We start from the raw sequence: 13564 nt of genomic DNA on the forward strand, positions 1-13564 counted from the left end.
GTAATGAAAAGCATACGCATTTTATACTTTGGCCATATATAAATAAATTTTACAGATAAAATCAGAGATGTTATGCAAACAAGAGAGAAGAGATATTGGGGCCGGGCATGGTGGCTCACACCTGTAATCTCAGCACTTTGGGAGGCTGAGGACGGCAGATCACTTGAGGTCAGGAGTTCAAGACCAGCCTAGCCAACATGTGAAACCCCGTGTCTACTAAAAATACAAAGGTTAGCCGGGCACGGTGGTGCATGCTTGTAGTTCCAGCTAGTCAGGAGGCTGAAGCATGAGAATCGGTTGAACCTGGGAGGTGGAGGTTGCAATGAGCTGAGATTGCACCACTTGCACTGTAGCCTGGGCAGCAAGGTGAGACTCCATCTCAAAAAAAAAAAAAAAAAAAAAAAAGAGAGAGATCGGGCTCAGTGTGTATCAAGTGTCTGATAAATCAGCAGGGCTCACAGAATTAAGAAAAGTGTATTACAAGGGTCAGTAAAACTGTACTATAGCAATAAATACAGGATTCCTTTTTTCCCCCATCTGTTATTTGGTATTTTAAAACTACACACAGTCTGTGATGCCTAACAAGAAAATTTTAGATTATCCAGTTCAAAGGGAAGTTAAATAGTTATTGGTAAAATTATAGAAAACTAAAATTTAGACAAACCATGTCCTACTTAATTTTTACCTGAAAGTATTCTGGGTTGTGGTTTTACACTATGTCATTCTCCTGATACCAGAATGGTTAGAGTTGTTATATGTTATAACCATTACCTTGAGAGATCATGATTTTTTTTTCCTTCAAAATGGGTTTATAGGATGTTTGAAATGGCAAAAATAAGTTGCTACAGACAAGAAGACAGTTTAGTGTTAAATAGATAAGGTAGAAAACATCATAAAATGCTGGAAGTGTCAGTGGTCTTTTAAATATTGTGTTAATTCTGTCCCCCTCTTTAGTATTGTTCATATTGGAGTGTGAGTAAAATACAGAAAAAAATGATTATATGTTTTATCTTCACAGTAAGGAATGTACTATACATGGCCACTCAATAAACAGTGTATGCAAAAAATGGAAATAAAAATTTCATAAAACAATACTTATACTTACTGTGAGCAATATACTATCTATATGACTACATCCCATTCCATTCCATTCCATTCTTTAAAAAGTGCTCTTTATTGGCTGGATGTGGTGGCTCACACCTGTAATCCCAGCACTTTGGGAGGCTGAGAAGGGTGGATTACCTGAGGTCAGGAGTTCGAGACCAGCCTAGCCCACAGGGTGAAAACCTGTCTCTCCTATAGTCCCAGCTACTCGGGAGGCTGAGGCAGGAGAATGGCGTAAACCCGGGAGGCCGAGCTTTCAGTGAGCTGAGATCTGGCCATTGCACTCCAGCCTGGGCGACAGAGCGAGACTCCGTCTCAAAAAAAAAAAAAAAAAAATAGCTGGTCATGGTGGTGGGTGCCTGTAATCCCAGTTACTCGGGAGGCTGAGGCAGGAGAATCGCTTGAACTCAGGAGGCAGAGGTTGCAGTGAACAGAGATTGCCCCATTGTACTCCAGCCCGGGCAACAAGAGCAAAACCCTGTCTCAAAAAAAAAAAAAAAAGAAAAAAAATAGTGTTCTTTATTATCTTCTAAGTTGATTCGATAACCCACTTGCAATTGATGCTTGCAATTTAGGTTGATGCTTGCAATTTAGGAAAAATAACCTAGACGGTATGTTTCTGATTCTCAGTCTTGAATCTATTATTTAATATCACCACGAATTGTCCTAATTAGTACAAGTGTTAACAGTTAGTACCTTTACCACAAATCACAGAAGGGCTAGAACCGGAAGAGACACCTGAGAGAGATTTTCTAAATGTTCCTTCCTGCCCCGGTTTTTTTTTTTTTTTTTTTTTTTTTAAATGTTGCATTGTAGAAACTTTCAAACATATATTAGAGAAAATAGGACAAGCCTCATGTATTCATTACCTCTTCCTTACTGGATTATTTTGAGGTAGATCCCAGACATATTACTTTATCTGTAAATACTTTAGTATGTTTCTTTAAAAGGTAAAGAATCTTAAAAAAAATTCAAAATATTCTTACTATACCAAAAAAAATGGTAATTCCTACTGTCATCAAATAACCAATCTCTGATTATGTCATAATTTAAAAAAATCTGGATTATTTGAATTAGTTACCAAAATCTATGCACTATATTTAATTGATACATCTCTTGAGTCTCTTTTCATGTATACATCTCCTTTTTTCCTTTGGGTATGTGTATGCGTGCGTGTATTGTTGAAGAAATCAGGTTGTGTAGAAGTTTTGATATTCTGGTCATTTAACATTTTTCTCTGTCTCTTATACTTGTAGTAAACTGGTAGTTAGATCAAGAGGCTTAATGAAGTTTGTGACATTTGCAAGAATGCTCCAAAGATAGAATTTTTTGTTTCTTTTTGAGAGACAGGGCCTCACCCTGTCATCCACACTGGAGTACAGTGACATGATCATAGCTCACAGTAACCTCGAACTCCTGGGCTCAAGTGATTCTCCCACCTCAAGTAGCTGGGACTACAGGTGCATACCACAATGCCTGGTTAATTTCTAAATTTTTTGTAGAGATGGGGTCTTGCTGTGTTTCCCAGGCTGGTTTTAAATTCCTTGCCTTTAGTGGTCCTCCCACCTAGGCCTCTCAAAGTGCTAAGATTACAGGCATGAGCCACTGTGCCTGGCCAAAGATAAGATTTTGAATTTCCTATAGTGTGACATCAGTAGGCAAATAATGTTTGCTTGTCTTGCCTTTTTGTGATGTTAAGATTGATCAGTGGCTTCAGGTCTTATTACTCTAAAGTATCTATTGTTAAAGTTCCCCATCAACCTTCCATCTAATGGATCATCCATTGATGGTCATTGGGTTGATCTGTTACTTTGTTAAGCATTTTGAAATGGTGATATTCTAACTCTATCTTTTTGCATTAATTAGCTTGAAATTTCTATAAAGAACTTTATCTTAACTAGCTATTTAATTTCCTAAATGACTATTTGGTTATAAGGAAAGATGGAATAAATGCTTGACATTTTTCCGTTATCATCAGATATTTAGAATCATGGTTCTCTAGACTCCTCTAAAGGTGACCTGTGAGTTTTTGGCTTTAATTTTTTTAGTATCATTAAGAATGGATGGATTTAAGTATATTTGATGTATTTAACGCCACTGAAGTTTATTCTATTTGGTGCCCACATTGTCCCATCTTTGGCCAATGGGAAGACATTTAAAATTGACTTTAGAGATCTTCTCATATGATCCCAGGAGTCTTTTGAATTTCCAGAACTCTCATACATTGTATGCTCCAGACCTGGAATCAGCTCTTTTTCCAAGGATTGGTAATATTTTTAAGTTCTCAGATAAACCCATTAAGTAACTTAATTAAAAGATGCTTGTTGGAAATCTGGTCTTAAGGTCATTGGCCTTTTCACTATCCAGTGCTGCCTCTATAGATTGAAACACACAGTACTAGTCATCTTCTCAACTGTGCTGTTCCCCCTTCTATCTTTTGCAGAGTATTTTTTTCCCAGCGCGGGTTGATAGCTGCCAGATTCACCATCCCAGCATCCTGTGTTGCGTGGGGTTAGCCCTGTGCGGTGATTTGGACAATGAAACACAAGGGACAGGCACTAGGAACTTATTTAGAATTGATTTGTAATTTTACCTTAAAAAAGGGGGTCTTGCTTTTGAAATTTATTTATTTTTTTTAAATTAATTTATTTTTTTTGAGGCGGAGTCTTGCTCTGTCGCCCAGGCTGGAGTGCTGGGGAGTGCAGTGGCACGATCTGGGCTCACTGCAAGCTCCACCTCCCAGGTTCACGCCATTCTCCTGCCTCAGCCTCCCGAGTAGCTGGGACTACAAGTGCCTGCCACCACGCCCGGCTAAATTTTTGTATTTTTTAGTAGAGATGGGGTTTCACTGTGTTAGCCAGGATGGTCTCGATCTCCTGACCTTGTGATCTGCCCGCCTCAACCTCCCAGAGTGCTGGGATTACAGGCGTCAGCCTCTGTGCCCAGCCTGAAATTTATTTTTCAACATTATATTTAGTTAAAAAACTGTTTAGGGATGGGTGTGGTTGCTCATGCCTGTAATCCCAGCATGTTAGGAGGCCAAGGTGGGAGGATTGCTTGAGTCCAGTAGTTCAAGACCAGCCTGGGCAACATAGTGAGACCCCCACCTCTATAAAAAATGAAAAATTAATGAGCTGTGGTGGTACATACCTGTAGTCCAAGCTGCTTGGAGAGGCTGAGGTGGGAGGATCACTTGAGCCCCAGGAGTTCAAGGTTACAGTGAGCTATAATTGCATCACTGCACTCCAGCCTGGGTGACAGAGTGAGATCCTGTCTCAAAACAAAACAAAAAAACAACAAAAAAAGAACTGTTCAGGACAGCTCTTCATTTTCCATACTCATAGAAGGTGCAAGTGGTCTGGATAAATAAAAACAATGGAGAGTTTATAAATCATCTGTTTCTTTTTGGAGTTTCCTAAATGTTCTTTAGCAGATACAGATTTATCTTCCTAATTATGTTTAGTTCTGAGTATTATCTAATACTTATAATAGCTAATAATAGTGTTTAGTTTGTACCAGGAAGTGGTCTAAACGTTTTTATGTATTAACTCACTCAATCCTCAAAAAGATCCTATGAAGTAGCTATTATTATTATTCTAAAATTACACAGGGAAGCTGAGTAAAGAGAGTTTGTGTGCTCGTCTAAAATCACACAGTCACACAGCTAGTATGTGGGAGAGCCAGGATTCTAACCCAGGTGCTCTGGTTCCAACTATATTAAAATTGGCTTTCATTTTCAGAGTACTAATTTATTAACAGTAGGTGGTGGTGGGCTAGAAATGTATTTAGAAGTGGATTTAAAATATATGTGTTCTTCATTAGCGTATTTTGTAGCTTCTGTTTAAAATTAGTATATTCATATTACCACAGTTAGATATAGGACTTTTTTTTCGATGTATAAAATTGCAGGCAACCCAACGATATATTGATTTGATTTACCGTATTAAAACTCTTATGTATGAAATAAAACCCAATGGCATCATGAATGAGACAATTCACATAATTCTTGCAACACAGATAAAAATGCTACAAACTAATTTCTTAGTAATAAAATCTATAAAGTTCTGGCAAGCTTACATGTGTAAAAGAAGCTGATAATAATTTATATTTTAAATGTGTATCCTCTAACCATGAAGAGCCATCATTAGCCACATTAATCATTAGACATATCGTTGAGAGATATAGTGATGAAATAGATGCACAAACACACCAGATAATTTTGCCTTAATTCGTAATGATATGGTCAGATATATTGCCCAGGCCACCTTGCTCTTGGTTTACCCCATTTTTAGGTCTTACAAATATATGTTGTGGAAAGAAAACACATCTATTCCTACACATCCTTAGCTTTTTAATTTTAAACATGCTGTACTATTTTTCTTAGAAATTAGCATTAAAATACCCTTTGAGACATTAACTTAAAATTGTTTACTATTAATACCTCAAAGATAAACAGAATAAGAACAATTATTTTCGCTCAGTGGTTTTATGTGTAATATTAACTAGTTGTGCAGAACTTCAGTAGAGAAGCAGTTTGATACAGTAGCAAAGTTTTTCTGCTTTTCTGTTTTATCATGCGTAAAATAAGGAATTTAGTTAAAGCAGAGTTGCATATGCACACAGGCATTGGGCTGTGGGTTGAGCCCAGACTTCTTTTCACAGTCCTTCTTAAGGGGTTGTGTGCAGGCGGTTACTGTGGTCTATTAGAGTTGATCCCAAAGATAAAACCAACCGAATAGGATTGAATGTAAGGTAAAGTGGTTCTTCCCTTCCTTTTTCAAAATAACACCTCAGAAAATATATTTGAATTTTCACAAAGTCTCTGTGAGGTACTCTATTTTGTTTTGTTTTGTTTTTTTTTGGAGACAGAGTCTCACTCTGTTGTCCAGGCCGGAGTGCAGTGGTATGGTCTTGGATCACTGCAACCTCTGCCTCCTGGGTTCAAGCGATTCTTGTGCCTCACCCTCCTAAGTAGCTGAGACTACAGGCATGTGCTACCATGCCCAGCTAATTTTTGTATTTTTAGAGATGAGGTTTCACCTTATTGGCCAGGCTGGTCTCACACTCCTGACCTCAAGTGATCTTCCCACTTCAGCCTCCCAAAGTGCTGGGATTACAGGCATGAGCCACCATGTCCTGCAGAGGAACTCTATTTTGAGCAATGAACTACTATTCAAGAAGACATGGCTTGGAAGCTCAATTAATGGATTGTAGTTTTGCATGTATATGGAAGCCCTGATAGAATCTGTTAAAAAAAAAAAAAAAAAGATGATGGCATTTCACACAGATTTAGTAATTATTTCTGGGAGCATGCTTCATAATTAGAATTGTTAGATGTTGTAAATGAATCTTACAAGGATTACTTTAAAAAGTGGTATTGTAAATGCTTCTCAAATTACCTTTTGTTAAGGATCAGTTTTTAAAAAATGTTTCCTGTTTGCTGCCAATGGATACTTTTGTAAAATACAATAAAAGTGAATTATTAGAAAATGAAATAAAAGAAAAGACCTACAAAGTAGAAATCAAATTTCTGCAGACCAAATTATTCCGCCCCATTGCTATGGAAGTTTCCAAAGCATTCTCTTAATTTTTGCAACAAATAGTTTATAGCGTGACAGTGGCCACAGACCAAAACTTTGTGTGACAGTGGGGTTATGCCCTAGAAGTTACATATATACCTGTACGGGATGGTTGAAAAGTGATCTTTCTTAGTGTTATGAACATTGTGGTGCCGGGAGCTGTGCTTCAGATCAGAAGTCAGCTCACTAAGGCCCTCAGGCCAAATCTCGTTAACCACCCTGCTTTGAAAATAAAGCAGGAACACAACCTGTACCCACTCATTTATGTTTTGTCTACAGCAGAGTTGAGTAGTTGATGGCAGAGACTATGTCATCTGCAATGCCTAAACTATTTACTGAGGTCCTTTACAGAAATGTTTGCAAACTCCTGCTTTAGATTTGAAAATGACACTTATGAATGATTGCTACTTATGTATTGCTTTTTTTCTGACTGTATTATCTTTGTTTAAATGTATTAGACGTATTGTTTGACTTTTTTCCTCTAGTCACTGATGAACCTCAAATAAATTTGAAGAGAAGTCAAGAAAATGAATGGATCAAGAGTGATCAAGTAAAGAAGAGGAAAAAAAAGCAAAAAGATTATCAACCCAACTATTTCCTATCCATTCCAATCACCAACAAAGAGGTGCTATTTTTAAAAAAAATTATTTTTACTGTGAAATTTTATTCTAAATTTAAAGTATACTAAATGCTTATGAACCCACTTGCTCTCAGCTTCTAAGAGTCTTTGGTGGCATTTTGGCAGGACTGTACAGGCAATATTTCTATTTAAGTAATAGAAATATATTTAAACAACAAGTTTGGAAAATATTATTTATTTTTCTGAGACAGGGTCTTGCTCTGGCACCCAGGCTGGAGTGCAGTGGCACAGTCATAGCTCCCTGCAGCCTTGAACTCCTGGACTCAAGCAATCTTTCCACCTCAGCCTCCAAAAATATTTAGACAATCATATTTAAACAGTAATTTTGCAAAACCCACTGGAAAAAGTGTTGCCAGATGGCATGTCAAGGTTATTTGCAAGTGTTTGTTCATTTTATCTGAGGGACCCTTTGGAAGTAGGGAGCAGTGACCAGTTGAGAAAAGAGGATTCTGAGATCTCTGTTGGGAAAGTAAACTGGGGTTTCTTGCTGCTTAATCTTGTTTATGATAGTGATTATTTCAACATAGTTTCTTTAAAAAATTACTCAGTGTTGTAACAACTTAATATTGCACCATTAAACTTGGTAGAAATCTATTAAAATCTGAAAAATTAATATAATAAATAATAGGAAATGGAACCAGCCCGTTAGCTCCTACTGAGAAACCCCTGAGAGAGAAAACTACTGCATCTCATTACAGCTACTGAAGCAGTGAGGTAGGAATTACAATGCCGCAGGAAAGAACACCTCACTTAGAAGACTGACTGTTTGTACCCCTTGGCCCAACTTAAGAGCCAGATTTGAATTTCTGTTTGTGGGTTATAATCTCTTTGACCAGGCACATTTTCAGGTTGCCTTTCCCCTTGTTTGACTAGAATGTCTCTAGGGAATGCTAGCAAATTGTTAAAAATCAAATCAAAATTAAAATGAAAGAAAGAAATATAAAAAAATAAATAAATTATGTTGTATCATTCTAGGAAATATCTAGTCTGTGAGACACAGTTTAGCCGGGGAGAAAATATACATAACAAGAGAAGAGTTACCTAGCCATAGAAGATTTTAGATTTGATGTAGTGAAGAATCATATTCTGATTTTACTGACATATATGCGATTCCTTTCGTTGAGGAATACTTCTTAAAAGTCCTAATGAGAGCCAGGTGTGGTGGCTCATGCCTGTAATCCCAGCACTTTGGGAAGCTGAGGTGGGTGGATCTCTCGAGCCCAGGAGTTTGAGACCAGCCTGGTTAACATGGCAAAACCCTGTCTTTGTTAAAAATACAAAAATTAGCCAGGCATTGTGGCTTGCACCTGTGGTCCTAGCTACTTGGGAGGCCTAGGTGGGAGGATTGCTTGAGTCCAGGAGGCAGAGGTTGCAGTGAGCCAAGACTGCGCCACTGCACTCCAGCCTGGGTGACAGAGCTAGACTGTATCTCAAAAGAAAAAAAAAAAAATTAAAAGTCCTAGTAAAATAGTCCTTAAAAGTGTTTAGGCAATACAAAGTTAGTGTAATCAGCAATTATGCATTATATTAAAATACTTGCAAGTTGTTTGGTTTGAAAGTTAGGGTTACGTATACCTATGGGGATTAGAAGAGCTCAGGGAGTGAGAGGTGCTGCTACTTTCATGAGCAGCCAGACAGAAGCCAGGTCCTAAGGACACTGAATGTCAGACAGTTGAAGTGACTTCCCTATGGACACATGATTTGTGATTGGAAGAGAATCCAGGTTCTGTATTTTGATTTGACAGAGTCTCTCAGTCTAGATGTTCGATGAACACCTCTGGGTGTCACTTTCCCTAGGCCGCTCATTTTCAGCTTCTCCCTTCACCTGTATTCCTTGCTCCTCGGGGAGACTGAGCAGCATCTCTGCATCACCCCCATGTCTGCCCTCTCTCCCCTCCTAGCTGTGTTATGGCTTCTTACCGCTTCCGGAGAAGACTGCTGGGATGATGTGCTGATGGGATAGGGAACGTGGGGAAGGGGATTGAATGGAAGGAGGAGAGAAAAATTCTTTCCTTCCACCACTAACTTCTAGGCTTTGCATCACAAAAGTGAAGGGAGAAAGGGGATGAGAGTCCTGTCCGCAGCTTTGAGTTTTCATCCTTTAACCTGCTGTAGCCTTTGTTTCTGCCTCTCTACCCCTGTAAGGTTGTGTAGATGCTGGAAAGACTGCAGGCTTTGGGTCTGACAGACTTGTTAGTACCAACTGAGTCACAGACTCCGCTGCATGTGTAGGTCAGGTTACCAACATTTTTCAAGTTTCAGTTTGTTCAGGTGTAAAATGAGGTGGGTGATAATACCTCCTTCAGATGACTGTTTTCTAAACCCAAATCTAGCCATGTCACCAGCCTGCTTATATACTTCAGGATTTTCCCATCGATAGGATAAAGACAACCTCTTTTCCATGTTCTCTGAGGTTTTGTCTGTTCTGTCCTCTACCCTTCAGCCCTTGCTTTTTCTGCCCGAGCTCTTCTAGCCTTCCTTGGGCTTGCCAGGTTCCCTCGGCCCCAGGGAAAGCCTTCTCTGGCTGGGGTTTTCTCCTTGCTCCTCTTGGTTTTGTTAATGCCAGAATCTCAGCTCAAACCTCTCTACCCATGACCACCTCGTCTAGGTCAACTATCCCTTTCCTTGCCCCATTCCTGTCAGCTAAAGGCTTTCACAGCTTTCTGTGTGTCATTTGTCATCCTTGCAACTTGACACTTGTCTTCCTCGCAGGATTTTTAGTGCATGCCCATACCTAGACTGGTGTTTGTTCAAGAGTAGGTGCACACACATACGCGCACTCTCTCGCTCTCGCTCTTTCTCTCTCTGCTGTTGTTTCATTGCAAATGCGTATTTCTGTCATTCCAAGTTATAACCAGAACACTTAAATATAATAAATGCAATGTAATGGTGGTTTCATAATACAGGTTCAACAGCAGTTTACTGGTTTTGGAGGAGGTAGGGTAACTTATAATAGAGGGAAATGCAGGTTTCAAGTGACCTTGAAACCAAATAACTTAATGTTTCCCTTTCAAGAGACTTATTTGTAGTTAACCACTTAGAAAGCTTACATACAAATATGGGGAAGAGATGTAGGAATCAGGCAAGATTAGGAGTTATATTTTATATCTTCTGCATGAGCACATTTTTGTTTGTTTAAAGTGTCTAATGTTAATTTTCTTTTTAAATTACTTATGAGCTTTTAAAAGTGGGAAGGCTTGGGAAAAAAGTAGCATTTATAACATTGTTTCAATGGAAGACTGTATTCCAAGTTCCAATTAAGTGACCTGCAAACAAGCTTTTGGAAGCTAGCGTATTCACAATGAGTTGCTCTACTTTTGGCCTCTACATGTTGGCATCTAGTTTTAAAGAAAAAAGTATTCAGAATTCCACTGGTCTTTGATTTAAAACACATTCTTAGAAGTTTGGAATTCTTTATTAGTGGAAAATCTTGATTTCATATTTTAAGCAAATAGAATTGGAAAATGGATTAGGATGGCTGCATAAAAAATCCTAATTGGAAGTATATGAAAGTATGTGTTTCCATTAACTTTCAATTGCATGTTAGTTTAAAAAGAAAAGAAGAAAACATTCCGATGGGGGTATAGTAAATCCTAAATGTCTCTTAAATGACTAGAATTGTTTAATTAATTCTAGCTAGATTTACCCATATATTGGTTTTATATGCCTTCTTTTGAGAGGTAGTAAGAATCAACATTGAAAAAATCAAGGAACAGTCAGAAGCTGATTGAAATTAGGAGTGTATTAATTTTTTGACATGTTTTAAAAATATACTAATGAAAGAAAAAGGTTTTCTTCAGCAGCTTGCTTTCTTTCTTTCTTTCTTTCTTTCTTTCTTTCTTTCTTTCTTTCTTTCTTTCTTTCTTTCTTTCTTTCTTTCTTTGTTTTTAAAATATACTAATGGAAGAAAAGGGTTTTCTTCAGAGGTTTATCCCTCCCTCTCTCCCTCCCTCCCTCCCTCCTTCCCTCACTTCCTCCCTTCCTTCCTTCTTTCCTTCCTTCCTTCCTTTTTTCTTTTCTTTCTTTGTTTCTGTTTTTTTTTTTTTGAATAGAGATGAGGTCTCACTATGTTGCCCAGGCTGGTCTTAATCTCCTGGGCTCAAGTGATCCTTCCTTCTCAGCTTCCCAAAATGTTGGGATTACAGGTGTGAGCCACCATGCCCAGCCTCTTCAGGGATTTTAAAAGGCATTTGTTACATGTAATTCTGTATTTCATAATTTTGCAATGTGAAAATTACTGGTCTTAGGAAAATATGGACGTTGATTAGTGCATTCAGTTCTTTTCTGGAAAATAATAGTAAAAGTGTTTGATGTCATCATGGGTATGTTAGGCACATACCACTGGTAGATACAGAACATTATTTATTTGAGGATGATTTTTTTTACTTTTACTCCAATTATTGCTATATTTCAAGTTCTTTCTATAGTTGTAGACAAGCAGAAAAAATTAAGAAAAATTAGGTAGCAAATTAGTGTGATAATTCTAATAAATCTTAATGAGGCAACAAATTTGGGAACAATATGTGTATCAATAACAGCTTAGGAAAATTCCAAGAACAATATCAAAAGATGAGGTCAAAGACATTTTCCCCAGACTGTAACTCTTCTCTCTCATGTAGAGGCATGCTGACTTTAAGACTTTGCCTTTGAACTCATATATGATTTGATTAAATTAGAAAGTTTAAAAGATATGAAAACAGATTTTTTAATTGCATCATTTTTAGGCATATGGAATATGACAGTGGTGATATTTAGCAGATGAATATCAGCTTTTATTCTCTTAACTCGAATTACTCAATGAATGAAATATTTAAGATTTAAGTAAAGTTTTTATTTTTACAAGTTTCTTTCACTGTCTTATTGGAATTTGACTTTATAGTATTAGATTTTTAAAATGTACTTTGTGCAGCACTGCCAATGGCTGGGGATTATGGTGAGAGATAAGCTTTAATGACCTTATAGAATTTTAAATAATGGCTGTAAAAATTAGTTTCCTTTGGCCTTTGATGTCATTGGTATTTTTAAAATATGACATATAAAGAAGACTCTAAAGTGTTTTTCTTTTACTTTTAAAGAATGTAATTAAGAATAAAATGCATGAAAAATATAGTTATATCAAGGAATACATAAATCTGGAGAATCAAAGCATTGTTAGAAATATATTGCTTGAAGATTAACCTTAAAATTTTCATAAGTTTGAGGCTAATCATGCATAAGTACTATGTGACTTGAGAAAAATAATAGTCTTTAAAGTATTTTACAGTTTTTACTTATAGTTTTATATGCTACTGGATAAATCAAAGATACTAATGGTCTAAAACTATTTTACCATGTGGGACATCTCACCAGAATGTGGAATATATAGATGAATGGAATTTTGAACATTGCCCTAAATTTACATATAATTAATATTTAACTTAGAGTGAAGACTAAGTTAGTATGAAAATGCAAATATTCTACCCACTAGGTGCAAGTAGCAATCCCCTATCCAATTATGACAACCAGAAATGTTTCTAGGTATTGCCAAATGTCCTCTGGGAGGCAAAATTGTGCTGGTAGAAAACCACTGATTCGAATAATATTGGCGCTGTTGTGTACTTTATATTTGGCAAATGGTGAAGAGCTTCCAAAGTACTTTCATATAGCTTTTCTAATATGATCTTTAATGCAACTCTGTAAGTTTGGCAATGCCAGAATTCAACTTCAAAATAATTGTGGAGTCATGTGGACTTACACTAAAGGCTTTTTTTTGAGGGCAAGTGTGTTCTGCTACATAGTGTCTTAGTCCATTTTGTGCTACCTGAGACTAGATAATTTATAAAGAGCAGTTTATTTCTCACAATTCTGGCGGCTGGGAAATCCAAGATTGAGGAGCCAGCCAGCATCTGGCAAGAGCCTTCTTGCTGCTCTTGTCCCATGGTGAAAGACGAGAGGGTCAGGGAGAGAGTGAGTGAGCAAGTGAGCAGGCTCAAGAGGGAACTGAACTCATCCTTCTCTTAGAAGCCCACTTCCATAGTAACTGCATTAACCCATTCATGAGAACAGTGCCCCCATGACCCAAACACCTCTCGTTAGGCCCCACCCCACACACTGTGAACTGGGGGGTCTAGTTTCCAGCACATGAACTTTGGAGGACACATTCAAACCATAGCACTGGTCAGACTTTCTGAAAATCCCCTTAAATGTCTTCCCTTGATGTTTCAGTTCTTAAGTCCATGACCACATCTCTGCTTCTCCCCTT

The 13564-nt window shown here is 37.6% G+C and overlaps 1 protein-coding gene across 1 annotated transcript in view; it reads left to right on the forward strand.

Annotated features, from left to right (window-relative positions):
* AKAP7 (A-kinase anchoring protein 7) overlaps positions 1 to 13564 on the forward strand; it is a 147313-nt gene that overhangs the window by 11389 nt on the left and 122360 nt on the right. Inside the window, exon 3 of the mRNA XM_025384225.1 lies at positions 7169 to 7308. Within this exon, the coding sequence (XP_025240010.1) occupies positions 7169 to 7308 (140 nt within the window). The remainder of the gene's footprint in view (positions 1 to 7168; positions 7309 to 13564) is intronic.

The sequence above is a fragment of the Theropithecus gelada genome, chromosome 4, assembly GCF_003255815.1.
Source record: "Theropithecus gelada isolate Dixy chromosome 4, Tgel_1.0, whole genome shotgun sequence".
Lineage (NCBI taxonomy): Eukaryota > Metazoa > Chordata > Mammalia > Primates > Cercopithecidae > Theropithecus > Theropithecus gelada.